Source organism: Myotis lucifugus, unplaced genomic scaffold (assembly GCF_000147115.1).
Source record: "Myotis lucifugus unplaced genomic scaffold, Myoluc2.0 scaffold_10, whole genome shotgun sequence".
In the NCBI taxonomy this organism is placed as follows: Eukaryota; Metazoa; Chordata; class Mammalia; order Chiroptera; family Vespertilionidae; genus Myotis; species Myotis lucifugus.
The window spans coordinates 5,573,719-5,597,269 of NW_005871058.1; the positions used below are offsets into that span (position 1 = coordinate 5,573,719).

The 23,551-nt window shown below is 37.7% G+C and overlaps 1 protein-coding gene across 1 annotated transcript in view; it reads right to left on the minus strand.

Moving 5' to 3' along the window:
- CFAP54 (cilia and flagella associated protein 54) overlaps window positions 1–23,551 on the minus strand; it is a 241,930-nt gene that overhangs the window by 110,606 nt on the left and 107,773 nt on the right. Inside the window, exons 31-40 of the mRNA XM_023749820.1 lie at window positions 21,020–21,134; window positions 20,389–20,486; window positions 19,478–19,708; window positions 18,124–18,266; window positions 16,438–16,619; window positions 14,661–14,888; window positions 12,240–12,463; window positions 12,007–12,142; window positions 8,434–8,542; window positions 2,013–2,165 (exon numbers count right to left, since the gene is read on the minus strand). Of these exons, the coding sequence (XP_023605588.1) occupies window positions 2,013–2,165; window positions 8,434–8,542; window positions 12,007–12,142; window positions 12,240–12,463; window positions 14,661–14,888; window positions 16,438–16,619; window positions 18,124–18,266; window positions 19,478–19,708; window positions 20,389–20,486; window positions 21,020–21,134 (1,619 nt within the window). The remainder of the gene's footprint in view (window positions 1–2,012; window positions 2,166–8,433; window positions 8,543–12,006; window positions 12,143–12,239; window positions 12,464–14,660; window positions 14,889–16,437; window positions 16,620–18,123; window positions 18,267–19,477; window positions 19,709–20,388; window positions 20,487–21,019; window positions 21,135–23,551) is intronic.

The window sequence follows — 23,551 nt, forward strand, 5'->3', positions numbered from 1 at the left end:
GACACAGTATTCTTGGATTCAGACCCTTGCTTTGTATGACTTTGTATATTTCATTCCATTCCTTTCTGGCCTGATGTGTTTCTGTTGAGAAATCAGTTGATAGTCTGATGACAGATCCCTTGTAGGTAACTTTCTGTCTCTCTCTGGCAGCCTTTAAGATTCTTGCTTTGTCATTGGTGTTTGCAAATTTAATTATAATGTGTCTTGGTGTTGGCTTTTTTGGGGTTCATCTTGTTTGGGACTCTGTGAGCTTCTTGGACTTCTTCCCAATACCAGGGAAGTTTTCTGTCATTATTTCTTCAAATAGGTTTTCTAATCCTTGCTCAGTTTCCTCTCCTTCTGGCACCCCTATTATGCAGATGTTGTTTCATTTCATGGTGTCCCCAAAGTTCCCTTAGGCTCTCCTGTTTTTTAAGTATTTTTTTTTCCAGTTGTTGCTCTGCTTGGGTATTTTTTTTTCTACCTTATCTTCTAGCTCATTTACGTGGTCCTCCAATTATTCTAGTCTACTGTTGATGCTTTCTATTGTGTTCTTTATTGCAGTGATGTCATTCTTCATTTCTTCTTGGTCTTCTTCATTTCCTCTTGGTTCTTGCACATATTGTTGAATTTGTCTTCCATCCTTTTCAGTGTCCTTATGACCATTGCTCTGAATTCTTTCCCTGACATATTGCTTGCCTCTATTTCATTTACTTCCTTTCCATTGATTCCTCCTTTTCTTTCCTATGGGGACTGTTTCTTTGTCTCCCCATGTTCACTCCTTTCAGCGTGTCTGGTTATGTAGCTCCCTCTCTCTCCTGTGCTGACTCTCTTTAGGCCAGTGGTTCTCAACCTTGGCTGCACATTAGAATCACCTGGGAATCTTTTTAAAATCCTGATTTCTGGGCCTCATCCTCTGGGAATTCTGTTTCTTTGTTATGGGGTGGGCCACATCATTAGTAATAAAGAAACAGAATTTCCGGAGATGAGGCCCAGAAATCAGGATTTTAAAAAGATTCCCAGGTGATTCTAATGTGCAGCCAACATTGAGAACCACTGCTCTAGGTAATCTCTGACCTTTCCATCCACAGATTGCCTCACTAGCTGTGTCTAATTCACCAATTCTGGGTGGATGTTATTTGATTCAGTTGTTCCTTTTATCTGCTCTGTGAGAAGGCACAGGACCCATCCACGTATTTGGTCGCCACCTTGTCTCCCTGTGGACAAACTTTTTAGGCACCCACAGCCAGGGAGGCTGGAGTCTCAATGTTCGTGGGTTTACAGAGGTCCCTGGCTGTTGTGGTTGTAGGGTCCCAGGAGGTGTCCAAGGTCTCCCTGGTTGAAAGTAAGGATGGGCTTTTGATCACAGCCACTCTCCCCTTTAAAATGGCGTGGTCTCTGCAACAGAGCTGGCCACTCAGGGAGAGATTTCAGCAGTAGTAGAGGCTACCTGGCCAGGGGAGCCTGTCCACCAGTCCTCAACAGGCCTGTGGAATATACTGTCCCTCATTCACAAATACAGACACTCCATGCATGTCCATACACTCTCCTTTAGCTCTCTCAATCACACACTACCTTGCAGCCTGCCGTCCTGTCAGATGCCATCTTGGATCCATCAATGAGAAATATTAATGATGCTTATATTAAAACATATTCATTTCTTTGATACTGATAAAGTAATGTTTTGATAAAAAAATTCTAGTTAACTCAGTATGAATCAATTCACCTACTCATGAAAATTAAACAAGACTGTAGCACAATACTTGCATAGAAAATGGTAAGACCATAGATGTACAGAGTCAAAACATTAATAAATATTGGTATGGTAGTTTCACAGGAAGCATAAAAGCAGATGAGACAGTGCCTTGGTTGGAATAAAGTGAGAGATGATGTGATCCACTAGGCAGGAAGAAAGTGCAAGGCAGCAGTGAGTGGGCATGGAAGTCGGGGGAGGAGGCACCTGTGGCAGATAGATCTGCAGGTGGCATCCCCATCTAAGTAATGACTAAGGGATACAGAGCAAGTATTTTTACCTTGTGTCTGTGCAAGAAATAATGAAAGCAACTTTCTGCTGTGTCGGATTGATCTGTTATGATATCTGGACTTTTCCAAAGTCTCTCTAAAACATCTCAACGTATCTGTCACATCCACGGGCACAGAGAGGAGCCCTTTGGCATGGCTGTATTCTGAAAGGAAAAGGAAGAGTAACACTCAGGATGAAATGCGTCAGCAAGCAAACTAGTAGCAAAAGACTAATTCAGAGAATTTCTTGGTCCCAAATTAAAGCTGCTAAATTCAAAGCCTCCAGGTATGTAGCAGGTATTTCAATATTCAGGTAATTTTTTCTGTATGTTTGAAAGTTTGTTAAAAAAAAAAACACCTTAGAAAACTTTTGATTCTTATAAAATGCAAAAAAAACCCACAAAAACTCTAGATCTTGTCAATTTTTCTTATGAAGCCTACAAAAAAGAGAGAAAGCAAAAAAGTTTAGAGATGAGCAACTGCTCTCTTAATAAAAGGACACTCTCTAACAATAGAGCAGAGGCAAGGAAGATGGGGTCATAATAGAATATGAAACCAACAAACAGTCCTGATAAAAAAGAGTTGCTATAAGGTCTCTGGAGAGGAAATGACCATCCAAGAATTAGGGTGCAAAAAAGATGATCATGAAGCAGACACACACACACACACACAAAAACAACAACAACAAAACAAAACAAGAAATAAAGACTTCGAACAGAGTAACAAAGGAATTTACTTCTTTAACAAGTTAAATAGTCCGAATACTCCCTGCAAAATCTGAGGTCCTGAGAGTACTGCAACTTTTAGGGAATGCAGCTAAGAGGTTAAGAGGCAATACCCCTGCCCTCGAGAGTTTACAGGATAGCTGAAGAGATGAAACATCTGAAATAGGCATATTAAAATCACACTGGCAGAGTGTCTACTTACATGCTAAAACAAGGGAAACATTGAGGTGAGAGATCAGCATAGAGAGGAAAATGTGAGCTAGGAAGACTTCATGAGAGAGAAGGTATGCCAACTCTGTCTTAGAAGATGGGGAGGATTTGGTTAGGAAGAAAGAGGCAAGGGGGTTTAGATCCTTAGAATAAGAATAGCTGAAGTTGATTAAGCACTTACACTATACCAGATACCATCTATATATATAAAAGCCTAAGTGACCAGCAGACTGGTTGACCAGTAGCTATAATGTGCAACGACCACCAGGGGGCAGACGCTCTGACCAGTAGCTATGATGCACACTGACCACCAGGGGGCAGATACTCAACACAGGAGCTGCTGAGCTGTGGTGAGTTGGCAGCTGTGGTTCTCGGGTGACACACCCAGAACCAGAGAGGAGGGAGCCCAGTTGTGGGGTGTGTCACCCTAAAACCGCCCTCTCGCAATCTGGAACCCCTTGGGGGATGTCAGAGAGCTGGTTTCAGCCTGATCCCTGGAGGCCAGGCCAACGGACCCCACCATGCACTGGGCCTCTAGTTCTAAATAATTTACCTCGATAGTCTCATCAAACCCTAAACACAACTGTAAGAGGTAGGATGAGGAAAGAAGGCATAGAAAAGTCTGGTAGCTTCCCTCTAGTCACAGAACTAGCTGTGCAAGGAGCGGTATGGCAGCAGCAGTAAGGGTGGTCATTTGGTCACAGTGAGATGCCATGGCCAGTCCTCTTGAACAAAGAAGGGTTTGCCAGGGGCCTGAAGCCCCCACTGAGTGAATGCCCTTCATCCTCTTTACTGGGGAGCTGAGCCAGGGTTTTGAGAAGGACCCTGACAGGAAGAAAGTGATGTTTTAGGAAGAGTCAGCTGACAGTTGTATATCAGCTGACAGCAGACTTTAATAGAAGAAGGTTGGTGGCTGAGAGACTGACAGCATTGTGTGATTTGAACTTGACAAAGGCAGTAGCAATGTAAACAAGGGAGGGACACAGGGAACTTTCCATTGTTGAAGCAACAGGAAAAGTGGTTAAATTGGCTATGTGGGGGAAAACGAAAAAGGGGTGGGAATTACCTATTCCCTCTCCTGTCAGGGCCAATGATCTTGCTTCTTACCTCACTTGAAAAAACTTGAAGCAATCTAAAGGGATTTCCCACAAGCCCCCACCAGTATATCCACCCATGCCTATTTACATCTCAACATCATCCCTCCAGCAGTTCTCCTTTCCCCAAATCATTAATTTTCTCTGTGCTGAATATTTCCCAGCGGCACATTTTGCTGTTTGTTTTTTTTCCCTGATTTTAAAAAAATTGAAAATGTTATGTCCACTGCAGCATTATTTACAATAGACAAGACAGGGAAACAACTCAAATGTCCATCGGCAAATGAATGGAGAAGGGGAATGTGGTGTATATATACAGTGAAATAAGAAAGAAGGAAATCCTGCCATTTGTGACCACATGGATGGACCTTGAGGGTTTTATGGTAAGTGAAATAAGTCAGACAAAGAAAGGCATATGCTGTATGACCTCACATGTGGAATCTATATAAACCAAACACACAGATAGATAGAATAGACTGGTGATTGCCAGGGGTGGGGTGGGGATGGGCAAAATAGGTGAAGATGGTCAAAAGGTAAGATTTCCAGTTATAAGTTCTGGGACATGGTGACTATATTTGAACTTATAAAAAGTGAATACTTTAATTTAAAAAAGTAAAAATCCTTTCTCTTGACTCTACTTTCCCCTCAAGGTACCATTCTATTTCTCTGCACCATGTTTACAACAAAACGCATTAAAAAGTTCTGTATTCATTGTTTCCCATTCACTCTTGAACCCACTTAAATCAGACCTCCCCCTCCCCATCACTCCATCCCAAAGTTCTTCAATGTGGCTAAATGTAATGTTCAATTTTTAGACTTTACCTCACCTCTGACCCTTTACCTTACTACTCTCCACCATCCCTCTCCCACCAGGCACGCTACCAGGCCTGATCTTCATTGGTGCCCTTTCAGTTTAGACTCTCCTCTAACCTTATAGCACCCAAGAAAAAAATATGCTAGATATCAGTGGTCATGAGAAGATACTTTCTCCTGACTAATTGTGATAATATGGTAATTTTTAGATGATCCTGCATATTATAGGTTTCACACTGAGTTGTGATCATGAAAATCTTGGCATCCAGCTTAGAGCTCTTTATAAGACTCTTAGACCTCTTGGAGCAGTATCTTGGCCCACACTTTTAGGCTTATTTAGAAAGTTTTAGAATGGTGATTTTTTTTTCAGTGAAACTCAGATCATTAGCATGTTTCTAAGCATGGTGGGCCTTATGCGTGTCACCATGACATGTTTGCAAGCTGGTACTCCGTCCTGTCCCTGCCATCATGCTCCCTCAAGTCCCCTCTCCCCTAAGCATGCACGGTCCTGCATGATCCTGAACAAGGTATACTCCCACTCCTCCCACCGCCACCCTTATGCACACCACCCTGAAGATTATAAATTTCTGCTCTGTTTTTCTTGCAAGAATTCATGCACCTGGATTTTATCTGTTTCTCCTTAGAGAGTGAGATCAGGGAAAGAAGCCAGCAGAGGAACAGGAAGAAGCTGGAAGCCCTCACATATTAATATTTTGAGACAGTCAGTTACTTTCTCTAGGCCTTTGTTTCAAACATCTGTCAAAAGTGGGATGAAAAAAAAGTGGGGTAAATATTATTTACCTCTGAAGGTTACTTTTTTACCTGTGTGTGAAGTGTCAGCGTAGTGCCTGCCATAGAGTAAGCATTCAATAGATGGAGGCTCACATTATGACTGTGAGTCAGGTGGTTTTAAAATATATATTAACACGTACCAGTACCAGGCTAGGCACTGAGGAGGTGAACAAAGCAGACCCGCTCCCTGCTCTTACAGAGCTTGCATTCCACAACAGAAATCATAAAGGCATGCGGTGCCAAGAAGACAGGAAGAAGGGGAAGTGACTGCCATCGCTAAAATAGGGGTCAATAAAATTATCCTCCTGCTACTTTTATCAAATATCTACTCATAAATCATTCTTTTATTTTCTAAACTCTATTGTGCTATTTGATTTTCCTTTTTTTCAAGCCCTACTGTACCTTTTTCCTTATGGTCTAATTAGGGTTCTGTTTGGTGTTTTGTGGCTGCCTACATGAGATTTAAAAGAAAAAAAGCAATAAGGAAATATCAGCTTCAGAGGCCTTATCCTGACATCTGTCTCAAGGAGGTTCCTGTATGAAAATTCCCATGGATAATTCAAGAAGCTATTTCAAAGCCACAGCAGTTTGAAATAGGCGAGAAGAAGAAGACAAGGAGAAGTGGGAGGAGGAAGAAGGGAAGAAAAATGAAGAGAATCATTATGTCTCTCAGTGTACCAGTGGAGACATTAAAACTGAAATGCCAATCGCTCCTGGAATATGGGTCCACAAAGGAAAACTCCCAGGGAGTACACGAAATTTGTGCTGCTTTCTACACATTTGGTCACATCAGTCCAAATGTCCAGAGGCCGTAATAAAACACACCTGCCAAAGGGCTGAAAATTCCAACATACCTGAAGACTGAACAACCCTATCAGGAAACTTAACTACCAATAAGGTCAAGACTCAAGAATGAGGCTCCAGACAGAATGCAAACACAGCTCCAATAAGATACATAACCACAGAGTTCTCTCCCCTATGAAGCTTAACAAGCAGGCAAGTTACTCATCCATACAAATAATAATCAATAAAGCAGGGTATTCTCACTTCTCCAAATCCTACAGAGACCTTCCCAAATTACATATGCATTATTAAATAGTTAGAGGGAGAATGGAATGCTTTTAAATAATGAGAACACCAAATGTTTCTAGGCACTGGAGCATTACAACATCTGTTCCGGAGAAAGAAATGTATCAAACATTAGTAACAAATGCTGTTATGCCAAAAGGAAATATATGATGTTCGAAAGAAGCAATTTGGTGTGGAAAACATCAAGAATATGCTTGGTCTTTTAAAAGACTTGCAAACAAGTTGTGGTGACATATATAAGACCAACCATGATTATAAATATGTTAATGATCTGAGTTGAGTCCACTGAAAAAAATTCAGCATCCTAAATATTTGCCAAATAAGCCCAAAAGTGTGGGCCGAAATACTGCTCCAAGAGATCTGAGAGTCTTATAGAGCTATAATCTGAATGCCAAGATTTTCATGATAATAACTCAATGTGAAACCTATATTTAATATGCAGGATTATCTAAAAATTACCATACTATCATAATTAGTCAGAAGAAAGTATCTGTCTTCCCATGACCACTGATATCTATCATGTATTTTCTTGAGTGATATAAGGTTAGAGTAGAGTCTAACTTGAAGGGGCACAAATGAGGATCAGTGCTCAGTGGAGCACTTATGGGCTAAACAATCAGACCAGGGTTTGAATCACAATTACAGTACTTACTAGTAACATTTCATTCTCTCATCTGTAATGTAAGCATAAAAATACCTATTACTAAGATTGCAAAAATTAAAGCACCTAGTGGTTGCCAAGTGACAAATATAGTGCCTGCCACTATAATATTCTTTAAGTTTTTATCCATTCAAATATTCCTGCTCTAATCATTACTCAAACTGGCTTATACCTCCACCACCATTGAGATTCAACCCAGAAGATCCCTGTGGCCGGATTCCACCTGCCTTCCCGCCTGTCCACCACCTTGACTTTCCAAATGAGCTTTTAAAAACAGATAGGCACAGTGCTTTTCTGACATAATGCTTCTATCACCAATAAGCACCTACTGTCACACGGGTCTAGAATTTTACTAGGTATGTCTTTTCTATCCCTTCTATGGCAGTCATTATTTTGATAACCAGCATTTTGACACATTTTCTCACATCTGCCAGTCCCTTTTTAGGATGTAGGGGATAATATAAATCACATTCTGAGTTATGGATTCCAAATTTGGGGATCTCCAGAGTTTTAACAGACAAGATCAAGAAAAGGAGAACACACCCGGGAAGAATCACACTCTTTGACTGGAACTAGTCACATATTATGACCACATGAATCCTTCAACTGTTTATTGAATATGAGGGATACTTGGATTTATCCTGGACAGTAAAACCTAAACTTTATGGTCACCAACCTCCTTCTACTGGACCCTCTACAGTACTCTGCAGCCCTTCCGTCTTCCCTTCTCCTATTTACCTCAAGGGCCAGTCCACTCTTTCACATTCTGAAATCTCCTACCCTATCAGCCGTGGCTATGCTTTCAAACCCCTGCTTCATGAATAAAATCTTCAATACCCAGTGAGAATGCCTTCAACTGCTGCTCTTCCCACCTACCAACATTCCCACATGTGAACCTCTTCTCTTCTCCTCCCCTTCTGCCCGGGGTGTTCCACCCTCCTGTCCAAGGCCAGTTCCCCTGCAAACATTTTAATTATGGAAGACCTGTCAAGCAGAACGCAACAGCAAACCTTGCTTTAAAAGAGTTTCAAGGTAAACTGGTACTCACCTGAAAGGATGAGCTTTTGGAGGAAATCTGAGTCGTTTTCTGTGTCTATCAGTTGACTGGGGGGAGAATTAATCTTGATTTGCTTCCCAATAAAATTTCGGCAGGTTATCTTAAAAAGGAAAGATGAAAAAATATAACTTAGGTATTTATAGCCCAAAATTTGGCTTGCTTAAAATGTTTATCTTATTTTTCATTTGTCAAAAATAAAAAAGAGAGACAAAAGGGTGCTACAAATAAAAACTCGCAGAGACTTTTGGGGAAAAAAGCAGCCACATAATTTTTCGTATTTCTTTAGTACAGCACAGCTGGAAGAGCATTAGGCAAATTATGTAGAACAATTAGAATATAATTTTCAGATATTCTATAAATTTACAAGCCTGAATATATCTCCCATTATGTAAGTTGAGACATAGTTAAAATATAGGCTGCTTTTCCAATGACAGATTTTTCCACCCTACTCATAATTAACACAATTTAAACTTCCCTCATGAAGTTTTTCAAAACTAACTTCCCCTATAGTATTTTAAAAATTTATTTTCTAACAGATACTTGAGTGCTAAAATTATAAAGTATCTTAAAGTGAAACATTTTTAAACAGAAGGAAATTATTTTAAAAGGTCCAAGATCCTCTTCTCCCTGTTGCTCCCTTCTCACTCCTTGAGCTAACCTATTGCTCCAAATACAGCCCCCTTGCACCCTAGTCTGATTAGATGCTGCTGCTTGATTGTCCCCTGTAGGTACTTCTACTATGAGATGTAAATACAGCCTAATGAAATGCAAATTCCTTCCCAAGCCTTATATGGTCCTATTTGACCTAGTCCTTCCTACTTCTCCAGCTTCACTAACAAAATTTTATTGAACACTTATTATGTGCCAAGCTCAAGGACTATATAGCAGAGAACAAAGAAAACAAAAATTCCTGTTCTTATGAAACTTATTCTAGTGGAAGCAGAGAGATAATAAATAAAAGAGAAGTACATTATAGAGAATATTAAAGAGTTATAAATACTATACAGAGAAATTAAGCAAACAAGCACAAAATTTTTAATAGAGTAATGAAGAAAGTACTCACAGAGAATATGGCATTTAACAAAAATGCAAGAGAAAGGCAAGGGAAAAGTCAATATGGATATTGGGGAGGAGGATTCCAAGCAAGGGAACAGCAAAGGCAAAGACCCTGAGGCAGAACTGTCTTAAAGAACAGGGCAACCTGAGGAGGAGTCATAGGAGAGGAGTTACTGGGGGATACACGGGGATAAGTTATGTAGGGCATTAAGGCCATGATAGGATGTTCATTTTAACTCGGAAGCAGATGGGAAGTCGCTTTTGGGTTTAAAATGGGGTAATGACATGGTTGACTTAGGTTTTTAAAAGTTGTTCTATCTACTGCATTGAGACTAGACTGTGGGCTGGAGGCAGAGTTTCAAGGAGGTTGGAAGCAAGACCACTAATTAGGAAGTCATTGCATTGATCAAAGAAAATATAACTGTAGCTTGGATCAGAGCAGGGGTTGTGGAGGTAGCAAGATGTGGTAAGGTTCTGAATAAATTTTGAAGGTAGGGGATTTGGCAACCAATTTGAAGTGCAGTGTGAAAGCAAGAGAAGAATCAGGGGTGTCCCCTAGGTGTCTGGCCTGAGCAGCTAGGAGAGTGGTGTTGTTCAGTGGTTGAGCGTCAACCTATGAACCAGGAGGTCACAGTTCGATTCCTGGTCAGGGCACATGACCAGGTTGTGGGCTCTATCTCCAGTCGGGGGCATGCAGGAGGCAGCCAATCAATAATTCTCTCTCATCATTGATGTTTCTATCTCTCACTCTCCTTCTCCCTTCCTCTCTGAAATCAATAAAAATATATTTTGAAAATTAAAAAACAACAACAATGTGGAGGACTTGGCAGAACAGGTTTGTTTGAGATGAGCTAAATGTGAGAAGTGTATTAAATATCTAAGAGACAATGTTGATTGGGCAGTCTGGTATTTTGATGAGTCAATTTGGTTAGGCTAAACCATGAAGGCTAATGAAGGGAAGAATCTATTTTTTAACATACATAAACCTCAATCCAGTTATTCAATCAAACTGTAATCTAGGTGCTATTATGAAAGAATTTGGCAGATACTAATTAAAGTTCCTAATAAATTGACTTTAATTAGGGAGATTATCCTAGGTGGGCCTAACCCAATCAGGGAAGTCCTTGACAGTGCAGGTGATCTCCAGACTCCAAATTCCAACCAGCCTCCAGATCTAAAACTGTTCTGGACCCAGTGGATTCTCCCTGAGTGACTTCTTATGGATAACAACTTCTGGCCACACCTGTAGGGTCCCTTCCTGCTCTTGATCCTAACTGCCTACCCTACAGATTTTGGACTTGCTTAGTCAGCCCCCATGATCATATAAGCCAAATCCTTGTAATAAATCTAGAGAGATAGATGATAGGTAGGTAGGTAGATGATAGATAGATAGATAGATAGATAGATAGATAGATAGATGATAGATAGATAGATAGATAGATAGATAGATAGATAGATAGATAGATAGGTCTTACTAGTTATACTTCTCTTATTGAACCCTGACTGGTACAGGCAATTAGATATGTCAATACAGAATTCAGGAGAAAGGTCTAGAATGGAGATGTAATTTTGATAGTCATTATCATAAAGATGATACTCAGACCCAAGAGTGAATTAACTCACCATGTCAAAGAATGTGCACAGAGAAGACAGAGGACCAAGAACAGAGTCTTGGGACACACTTAACACTAAGATATTGGGGAGAATGGGAGTAAGCAACAAAGAAGACAGAAGAGGAACCCCTATCTCTCTTGTCTGCAACACTGCAGCCTGGGCCTTCTTTCTGTCCCATCTCAGGACCTCTGCCCTTCTTCCTTTGAACTGGAATGCTCTTTTTCAATGAATGGCTGGTGCCTTCCCACCAAAGGTTACCAGCTCCAAGAGGCCTTGCCAATCATGCTTGCTAAAGTCTCCACCTCCAACCACAGCCTATCTCTATTCTATTGACCTAGTTTGTTTCTTCAGAGAACTTCCACTGATTATAAATCTTTTAATACATCAGTTTACATGTTTATTATCTGATCTTCCTGCCACACCTCCAAAATTAAGCCCCATGAAGCAAGAACTCAGACTGTATTCTATCTACATAGAATATACAGGAGGAAAGGATATGCAAAGGCCATGGGGAAGCTTTGTGAAAAGAAGAAATGGAGTCCTTGCAGGGCAGCTGCAACACATAGGCACACAGACAGGTATAGGGGCAGGCACTGGATGTCAGCACCCACGGATGCCAGAGGCCCATGGGCAGGACTATATGAATGTAATGGCTCTGATACTGGCTCAAACACTGTCCTCAGTGTTGCTAATGGATAAATGAGCCCTGATAAGAACTTATTTTAGTTTACCCTGTTATAGAAAATACTGGCACACAGCTGGCTTTCAATAATGTTTGTTGATTTGAATGATAAATGCCTACATGAAACGTATAACACTTATCTAATTCCTAAATCTTTGTTACATGTGTACTAATAAGAAATCACAACTGCATAAATAATAGAGTCAACCCACCTTCTCATTATATTCGGCCTCATATCTTACACAAGGTTGTTGAGTAATATCTGGGCCCTCGAACTTGTATATTCTCAGAAGGAGCTGGCGCTGTGCATACACCAGGAGTGGTGTCACTTGCTCTGTGTATCTCTCACTAGACAGGGTAAAAATACATTAAAAAGCAAACATTAGTTAAAACATTTTTTTCAGTGAAGTCTATCACTTTTAATTGCCCTTACACCAGTACTTACTGTGAAATTATATTGAATTGAATGGCAAGTGCTACTAGTGTTTCCCATTTTTCTACTTGATACAAAAGTTCCAGAGATTTTAATACAAAATCATGGATCCATTTCAAATCAACCATATTTACATTATCCAAAGGATGCTCAAAAGTAAGGCTAGAACCACCATTATCATTTTTAATATTTCCATAGCAACTTGGTACACTGTATTCTCCTTTTTCTTCAATAATCTGCAGGAAGCACATTAAAAGTGTGATTCCAGATTTTATTACACATTTTTTGAAAGTTGAATGTGATATATAAAAATACAATATGGAAAAGACTGAACAGAAAAAATTCAGAATATTTTTATTACACAAATGAAACTTCATAACGCTACCTAATGTAATGTAACTTTTGTGATGATGGAAATGTGCTGTTACGTCTGTGTTGTTCTAAAGAGCAGCCACCCAGCACATGTGGGTACTGAGCTATTGAAGTGTGACTAGTGCAATGATAATTTCAATTTTATTTCATTTTCATTTATTTAGCCTTAAACTTAAATAGCCACATGTGGCCCTGGCCGGTGTGGCTCAGTTAGTTGAATCCCAGGTTTAGGATTCAACCCCCAGTGGGGCAAGTGTGGAAGGCAACTGATGGATGTTTCACTCTCACATCAATGTTCCTCTCTCTTCCTCTCTCTCTCTCTTCCTTCCTCTCTCTCTAAAAAAATAATAATAATGTTAAACAGCCACATATGGCTAGTCATTACTATATTAGCACAGACTAAAGTCTATACTTCTTGAGCATAGTCATTAAGTTAGGATATTGAACCTAATTTTTAAGGAAAAACAGGTTTTATTATATACAAATAATTAAGTTTCCCTAATACATTGGTTACATTCATCAGTTTGTAGAATAATATATGCAATTCCATGATGCAAAGGTCAAATCTATTGAGAAGGAAGTCTTCTAGAAGACTCTCTTTTAGCCTAAGTTAAAGCATTACTGTGCGAGTGTTGTGTTCCAAGCTTTGAGTGTCCAGAGTATATGTTGAATCTCTGTTATAAAGGTACATATATTTATGACTACTATGTTTTCCTGGTTAATAGAGCCTCTTCCCACAATGAAATGTCCCTTTTTATCTCTCAAGTGTTTCTTGATTTGAAGACTATTTTATTTAATATTAATATAGCCTCACCAGTTTTTTGTATACCTACTGTTTTTATGATATATCTCTTTCTACTGTTTTATTTTTAATCTATCTTTTTCTTTATATTCAGATTCTTATCTTGAGGACAAGTACAGGTGTCTTTCTTTTTAATCCAATCAGATAATCTCTGCCTTTTAATTGGGATGTTCAATCCACATATATTTAAAACTAGAGGCCTGGTGCACAAAATTTGTGCATGGGTAGGGTCCCTAGGCCTGGCCAGTGATCAGGGCTGATCAGGGCCTTCTGGCTGCTGGCCGGGGTCTCTCTTCTCCAGCTGCCAGCTGGGGCCTTCCTTTGTTCTGTGCCGCCCCTGGTGGTCAGCACATCATAGCAAGCGATAGAACTCCTGGTGTCCCAGTCAAACTACCACAGGGACACTTTGCATATTAGCCTTTTATATATATGTAGATGGTTATTGACATAATTTATTATTTTTCTTTGTTTTCTTTGTTTTCTATTTGTCCCATATGTTCCTTTTCCTTTTTTCCTTAATTAACTATTATTTAGTTTTCCATTTTACTACTTTGGCTTTTTAGCTATATTTCTTTTTTAGTAGTTACTCTAGAGATTATTAGATTATTAAACACATCCTTAACTTATTACCATCCACTTAGAGTTAATATTGTACCACTTTATAGCTATATAAAGTTTAATTTTATTTACCATCCCAGTCTTTTATGCTATTGTTGCCATATATTTAACATCTGGAATTACTCCATGACTCAATGTGTTTATGTGTTCACTAATTTTCATTGTGTTTAGGATATGGCATGTTTGAATTTTATCAATTTTACTTTCTTGCTTTAAAGCCTAATGTGTAAAATTTTAAATGTAAGTTCTATCAGATATGAAGTAACAGAACAGGCATAGAAAAAGCAGTGAAATAAAGATTAAAAAAACAAACTTTATGATCTCTTTTGGGATCTTTTTCTTTCTTTATCAAAATATTGCTATGAGGATTAAATGCACTAAGGTCAGTTTATGTAGAAGCTGGGGCTTAATAGATGTTACTTTCTGTTCCCTTTAAGAAATTAAATTTTCAGAGTAAGATATTTGTAATTAACAGCAATGCAAGATATATAGTGAACCAAATAATAATGAGAAGCAACTGAAATATAGACAAACCAACTAATAACTGAAGAAAAATATTAATTTCTACTTATCCCAAGCTGCATGGTACAAAAATATTTGTTAACTGAATACAATAAAAATAATTACCCAAACACTCTTACCTCAATAGAATTGGTATTTTGTAGTTCTATTAACATGTCAATAAGTAGGTCTGCTCCAAAATAGAATGGTAATACAGAGATAGAAAGGAAACCATCTCGACTAATAGGAAATACTTTACACAGGTCCACTGCTTGTTTAAGAAGGATCTGTAGCTCCTGAGAATAGTTCCAAAGGGCCCGACAGCAATTCTGAAGCAGAGTCCAAAAGCCGCCACGGTGAGCAAAAACCTGATACAAACACAACAATCAGAAGACCCCAAAGTTCCAAAAGTTACACATCTCTGAACAACTTCATCTTTCTGCAATATTTATGTCAATAATAAAAATAACACCATTTGTTCTGTGCCAATTACATGTGCTAGATATTGTGGTAAGACCTTTGTATGCAGTATCTTACCTCCTTCTTACAATAGCTCCTATGAAGTAAGTATGTACTAGTATTCAATTCAATTTACAGATAAGGAAATGGAGCTAAGATCATAAATCTACTAAATGGTGAGCTGAGGTTTGCACTTCGGTGGTCTGACTCCAACACTCCTAGGTGCTGGGAACGTGGCAGTGAGCAAGAAAAGAAAGGTCTGCTCTCATGCTGCCTCAATTTATTAGGGGAGACCAACACTAGAAAAGTAGACCAATAAAAATATAATTTCACAAATAGTAAGTTGTAAAGAAAAATAAAACAGAAATTAACTAGGACCTCACAAGGGTAAGAAAACATATCCTTTTAGACAGAGTGGTCAGGAGAGAAGTCCTCTCTGAGGAGGTGACTTCCTGAATGTTGAGTTGAACAAATCATGTGAAGGTGGTGATGGGGATGTTGAGTAGGGAGAGCAGTTGAGGCTGAGGGGACAGCAAGTTAAAAGCATGGAGGATGAACCAGAGGGCTGAGAAGCAAACAAGTTTACTGGTTTCAAGACCACTGAGGGGAGAGTGGACTCAACAAAAGCAAGAGGAGCTGAGTTCTGAGAGGTGAGCAAGACCCACACCTTCTAGGTCTTGAAGCTGGTGGAAAGGAAAGCAGGATGCAATGTCATGGTCAAGGAGATGATGTGGATTACTTTACAGTTTTAAAAAGCCACTCTCTCTACTCCACAGAGAATATGAGAACTTAAGTGTGTTTCTTTCTTGCATAGAAACGGTACATTTTCTCTCACCTCTTAAGAGGATTAAAGTATCTCCCTCCTTACGAAGAGAAAAAGGAAATTAATTTCTTTGTAGCAAATGACTCCAATTTGAGTTTCATAATCTACCATATAATATTTAAGAAGAAAAAGAGAACATTTGAAAAGAAACACAAGTGGCCTGTAGAACCAGAGGCCTGGGTCAGAGGCAGATCTTACCTGTGGTCTAGAAAGATCTTCCCCTGCTAGAGGAAAGAAAGGGGTCTATGGTGGCCCAGGAAGGATCACGTTTCCAGAGAGAAAACCCTGTGTCACCAGAGAAACCCATGTCCCAAGTTTGGCAAGAAAGCAGCAGAGGGGTGTGTGAATATCCATGAAGACTGTGTAAACAGGAACAAAGGCCACCTCTTCTCTAGGCGAATGGATGGCTGATGGTGAGAGGAGCTCACCCCTCTCCCTGACAACTTGACAATGTGTAAGACCTTATTACCATGGCAGGCAAACCTCAAAAATGACTGAAAGAAAACCCAACAAATTTAGTCTTAAAACTGAAACTAAAATTATACATAGTAAGCAAATAGATACATCTTACACACCCAAATTTATGGGTTGAGATTTGTGTCTACCACATTAGCAAAAATGAAAGACCACCTTACCATTGCTCTCCTACAATGTAAAAAGATTTTCATAAAATGGTCCAATAGACTCAAAGTTGCTGCTCTATCCTTTTCTCTAGCATTAAGAACTCCCTGAAAGTCAGGGTCATTAGCTGTTGGTATCTTAGAATCAGTTTCATCATTCATTTGGGAATCAATAAATATTGAAAACTCTTCAGCATCTACAGTACAAAAATAAAGGACAACGTTATTTGAAAACAGAGAGTTACGTTCCAGAGAACACAGTAGGTGGTAAGTATCAAATGAGTAATTCTGATAAGAATGGCTATATAATTTTGGAGAAAGGACAGGATTATCACAAACACAATGAATCAGGGAAGGTTTCTAAAGAAAGAAGCACTTAGTTTAGGTCTTAAAAGGTAGCATAATTCAGCTATGAGGGAAAACTATGGAGAAGAATATTCCAGGCAGGGATTATGGCCAAGGTATGTCTTGTGTTTTTTTTTAGGGAACAATGACAGGATCGCACTGTTTCTTAATTTACCCCAAAACTGGGCCATTCTCAGGATACATACACTAAAAGGGATTAGGCAGTGCAGCAACCCAGGCCACTCATTCTCCTGTTGGTGTGGTATAAAAACCACAGAGGATTTCTCCTGCCGCAAACCTCCTCTTACTAGTAGAACTCTGCATTAAATAGTAAGTCTCAATAGCAAAATATTCTATTGCTGACTTCATGGAGCTCTTAGATAGAGAGCTAGTTTTAACAAAAATCAAGAAACTGTATATTACAATCTACATACAAAACTCAGCTCTTTCTAGGCTAGGAAATTTACTCTCAAATACTTCAATATTCATAGTATGACATGCAGGTACTCGCTAAACTTAATCTACACCCTAGAAAAACTAGGAAGTACGTCAAGTACCTCAAATATGAATCAACTCTCCTGGGGCAGTGATCCAGCATATGAAGTAACTTTTTCAGCACTAAGTTACATAGTACTTAAAATACCATTATTAGAAATCAACGTAAGAGACTTTGTAACAGCATAAAAAATCTTATAATTTTTTATTTATGAAGTGAGTGGTATTCAAGGTAGGTGATTGTTCAGGTATCATGTCATCGGTGCCGATGGAGAGCCCTGCTCACTTGCATCTCTCCAACCTCTTAGAGGCCCCTGTCACCTGGCCTGGTGACAATATCGGTTGGTTCTGCCATCAGAATAGTATGGCAACCATCTTGGAGTAAGCTCTCATGGAAGTTGCTAGTTGGAGATCAAAAGGCAAGAGTAGACTGCCCGGAGGTAAAATCGGTTCGATTGAACAGCTAGCTATATGACTGTCTTCATGCCTGCCTGCATCACTATGTTTGGTGGAATTTATTCTAAAACTTACTTCCACTAAAATATAACCCCTTGACCACTGGGGGCTACCAACACTTCTAAAAGAACATTATATTTGCTAAACAACCAAACTGTTTTAAGTCAGAACGCATTATAGGTATTTCCAAATATATATGATACTACCATAAAAATTGAAATTTTTAAAAATAAGAGTCTCCTACAAAATATTACAATTCAACTAAATTCCTGGGTCATTGGGAAATGGTGCATGTAATTCTGTGTGTCTGCCCAGTGTGTGTGTGTGTGTGTGTGTGTGTGTGTTTGTGGGTCATTAGTGAATAAAAATCTAGAGGCAATTTGATAATATGTTTACTTATTTTACCTGATGGTAAATTGATCCTTCTTTTTTTAGCTGTATGAAGGAAATCAAGCATCACTTTATAGTTTTCTAGAGTCAATTTTCCTGTTGGTAATACTGTTCCTGAATTATATAATGAGAATATACTAGGATCACATGATCGGAAACTGCAAGAGGGAAAAAAATCTTATTGAAAAACATTATAAGTAAAATTGAATTAAATGTCAAATACAACCTACTTTAATGTTTTAAATATTTGTGAGTTAGTGTTCTGTATGTTGCTGCCAGAGAAATTTCTTATCACACCCTGCTCAAAAACTCTTAATGATCTCCCACTGTATATAAATTAAAGTCCAGACTTAATAGACTGTTAAGACTCCATGACCTGGAACTGACCTACTTTGCAAATTATCTTATACCACTCTCTATCATATACCCTAGATTCGGGTTAGACCATTTGGGGTTCTTATCCTCTGTTTTTCCTACCTGGGCTCTAACTCCTGTTTTCCACCCACCTGGAATGCCTATTTCTCTAACCATACATTTCTAAATCTTGCCTATCTATCAAGAGACAGGCCAAGTGGCCCTCCCACATTAAATCTTTCCTGTTAGTCTCAGCCAGAGTAAAGTGAACTTTCCTGGGAACAAAGAAGACTTTATGAGTACTTTGTCTGCTCCCATTATCTAGAATTATCCATGAACATTTGTGATCTACCCTACCAAATTCTAACTTTCATATCCTGTTCATGCTTGCATGCCCACTGCACCTATCTCAGGATCTTGTGTCTAACAGGTGCTCAACAAATCTTTTTAAATGACTCTACATCACGTTTTTAATGGCTGCATAGTATTCCATTTATGTATTTATCTTCTATTTTTATCTCCCATAACACTTCAGCCAAAGATATTCATTAAGAGCTCAAAAATGTCTTTTGAATTAATAAGAAAAACTCTATATGAGAATATATGATCTATGTTTATAGAGGCTTACAATATATATTCATGGAGGCTTAAAATATCTCTAAATGAAATAGAAATTTGCCTAACGCCCACTAATGTCTACAGTTATTATGCAATTAATATTAAATTCCTCTTGGAATTATATTTTCTCCTTTTACTAAAAGTTTTATTGAGAAACATAGTCAAGATATATGCAAATTAGTACTTCATAAGAGCTTATATCCATCACCTGTTTGGGAAAGATTCTAAGATAAGAAATATATCAATAGAAAAAAAAAGAAATGTATCAATTACCAAGTAAGACAGAAGCACTCTGTAAACCTCCTTAAGTTATTATCAACATTGAAGCACTGGACATACAAATACAATCCATGTTCTTGAAACCTCAAAAGTATTACTTATTGATAATATACTATACCTGACCATTGCATGTGAAATGCCAAATTTCATCTTCAGACGTTCCCCTAGCTTTATTAAAAGCATGTTGAAGTGTGCATTTGCCAGATACAGGTTCATCTGAGCCCTCCAGGGCATCTCTTCAAGCCACATTTGACGGAACCTCTTCTTTTTAATATAATTAAGTATTAAAGGATTCAAGTTATCTACCAGGAATCGATGTGCTATTTTTCTAACATCAAATCTCTTATTTCTGCCAAGGGACAAAGAAGTTTTGAAATTATACAAACTTTCAGATATTTGAAGAGAAATGATTCCAATTTGTACATAATCAAGAAGTCACTTGGCTGCCCTTATGCAAATGTAACAGGCTTATTTATCATTTACTTAGTACTAAAAATGTAAAATAGGACAATAAAGAAGGCACAAGAATGAGCACAAGGGACAAAGTCACTACATATTGTCTCCAATTCTCTCTGATGTCTATGTCCTAAGCTCAAACCAAACAGAGCCTTTCTTTTCTATAACCAAAAGGCCACCGAGATTAGACAAATAAATTATAACATAATTGTTCACATTCATCAATTAACTTAAATATTAAACAAGAAAATCATTTCTCTGTGTGGTTCCTTGAAAAATAATAAAGTAAAATTTTTTTTAACTTCAGCTAGACTGGAAGGAAATAAAACATCACTCATAATGATAAATAAAATAAGATCATAAAACCATACTCAATATGATCTGGAAAAAAACTAGTATTTCAAAAATTTTCTAGTTAGTACGTAATTTAAGTATAAAATACATTTGTTTAAAATTATTCCTATCAAAATCTCAAAATGCTCTTAGCTCTCTAGTTAAGCAGTACACCCCTAAAGCCCAAATAATGGGCTTCAAGTAAATGTTTACTGAATAAATTAAATAATAAATGAATACCTTTCACGTTCTGGCAATTCAGAAACATGTGGATTTTTGGATAAAAAGTCTCTTAGAGTTCCCTTTTTTTTACATTTTCTTTTTGGTATTTCTGTAGTCTTAATACAGGAGAAAACAAAAATTAAGTTCTGAATACAATATTATAATTAACTCACACTCTAATGTCTATCTATTGACATTAAAATACAGTGGTTTCTTTATACCCCCACTTAAAATTATTATCAAAAGTAACAAAAGTATCCCTGTAAACAAAAAAATATGATTACAAAAATATCCAAATGAGCCCTGATCGATATGGCTCAGCTGGTTGGAGTATAGTCCTGTATACCAGAAAGTGGCAAGTTCAATTCCTGGTCAGGGCACATACCCAGGTTGCAGGTTCAATCTCCCGTGGGGCACATGTAGGAGGCAACTGATCGATGTTTCTCTCTCGCATCAATGTTCTCTCTCTCAAATAAATTTTAAAAATTAAAAAATATATCCATTTGAAAACTTAAGAATTGTAATGTATAGTTATAAAATTATGCTTGTATTTCCTTCTGTTTCATGTTATAATAAATTATAATGCAGCCAATCGTCTGTAGATACATGTATCTCTTCATTTCATTTGCTCAAAACTCATGAAACTTACTTTCCCAATCTCCATTACTGCAGCTTTGTACTTCTTCACAGATTTATCCATTTTTTGACCCAAAATATTGTCCTTATGTTTAATTTTTTTCAATCCAAGTAAGGACTCATTTCTCCTAATACAAAAAAGGAAAAGTTTGTTAAATGAATCTGCAAGAATTTACAAAACTACCCCAAAGTAATAAATCTTTAATGAGTGTTGTCACTAAAATTATGCAAGAAGAATTTCCAAAATTGTTTGTGTCCTATGCATAGACTGTAATATTCCTGGTTATCAAGGAATAGTTGGCCTCTCAAAAGACCAAAATGTAAATAGTACCATAAAATTTGATTTAGAGCTGACGTGTGATGCAGAAAAAATGGAATTGCACCAAAAATAAAACATGAACATTTCATCATAAAACTGAGAAGATAACTACATAAAAGTGACCCTAGACAAGCTACCCTGCTTCCAACAGATTTGTCTTTTTGGTTCCATCATGTGCAAGCTTCCAGGCACTATCACCTTCTGGATACCATAAGAACCAAGCATTTTAGATTACTATGTACTAAACTCTCTCCCTTCCCCCAATCACCTATAGGGAATCTTAATCTTGTTTTTTGTTTGTTTGTTTGTTTGTTTTCTAAATCTGTCATGGATCCCCATAGCTCACTCTTCAAACACTATCAAGTCTCTCAATATCCCACCCTCTAATGATAATTATCACCTATTTTTCCTGAAATATCTATATTTTCTAAAATTTATATATTTTTTGGTAAGTACAGCAAAACCCTGCTGTAACATGATAAACAGGATCCAAAGCTTGAATTGAATAACATGTAGGGTCACATCGATGCAAGGCTAATGAAATGACCAGGTGAGTCTGGACAGCTAGTTCTAGGAGTTACAGTTCTAAATTCATCATGCTCCCATGGGTAGTTGGCCTCTTGCTTCAATTTTGATGATGATGAGCCTGGATCCTGTGGTTGGTTGGAGCTCCAGCCCAGCTACAGCAATTCCAAGAATCTCCAGTTAGTTCGGTATTCATTTTGGCAAATGTTTTGTCTGTCTGAACTGGGAAGGCTTGACCAGTGATGGATGGACTTGGAGATCCATCCTGCGTAACAGGCAACTTGAGACTGGTCTTTTCCTTACTTCCTCCCTACCGCACCCCATAGAATGCCTGAACTGGTTACTGTATCCCATGAAAAGACAGAAAGGAGGGAAATGAGGTCATGAATGTACACTTGGACTACTGTCTTCCCAATCCTCTCAGCATTCTCCTCCATGCTCAGCAGAACTCTCATCCACTGAATGAATTAAATGCTTCATAGAATGCTTCCTCCTAATTCTGGCTGCTTTTTGTTTATGCTGTATTATAAGAAAATAGCATTTATAAATTTTTATACAGTCAGAATTACTGATCTTTGATTTCATAGTTTATTCCTTATTTAATTACTTATATTAGTTCGTGTTTCTGACTCAAAACATTGAGTCACAATGGCTGTCTACCTATTATTTCAAAAAAACTTTATACTTTAGCTGATAGTATAAATTTCTCCTTTTACTTTTTAATTTTTCAAATATTATTATTCTAGCCTATTCCATATAAATTAATCTGATTGGAATTACATTAAACCTATAAATTAAATTGAAGATAATAGAAATCTTTACAATATTCCATCTGCCCATTGAGCAATATACTATGTATTTCCATTTATTCAAGTCATTCTTTTTAATATCTCTTAGTAAAGATATTTGGCCTTCTTTATATTAACCCAAGTCCTCTCACAACTCCTAATAAATTTAATCTTGTACTTCACAGAAATGGATAATTTTTCTATTGTACATTTTAATTGATATAGGAAAGCTATTGATTTTGCAGTTTTACATCTAGCCATCCTGTGGAATGCTATTATTAGTTCAGATAGGTTTCAGTTAATTAGCTTGTTAAGTTAAAAAATAATTATTTGTGCTCTTGCCTGGTGGCTCAGTTGGCTGGAACATCATCTTATACACCAAAATATTGAGGGTTCAATCCCTGGTCAGGGCACCTATGGAGGTAACTGATCAATGTTTATGTCTCAAATCAATGTTTTTTTCTCTCTCTCCCTTCCTCTCTCTTTCTAAAATAATTTTTTTTAAATACATCCTTGGGTGAGGATTTTTTAAAGTATTATTATTATTGGCAAATCTCAATCATTTTCTCTTCATTTTCAATGTACTTTATTGTAGGATTCATTTGACAAACATTTTGAGACCCTTTTATGTGATAATTACATAAATTGTCATTTCTATTTTAATGCATTGGCAAGAACTTTCAAAACAATGTTAAGTGATAGAAGGAATAATAGGTTTCTTTGCTGTAGAGCTTATTTTAACAGAAAATATTCTTCTAATCCTAATTTGCCAGGAGTGATTGCTAAATTTCACATGACTTTGAGCATCTACTAAAGATTCCTTTGAATACCAGTGATAACTATATATTTTTTTCTTTATTGATTAAGGTATTACATATGAGTCCTTATTCCCCTTTTGTCCCCAATGACCCCC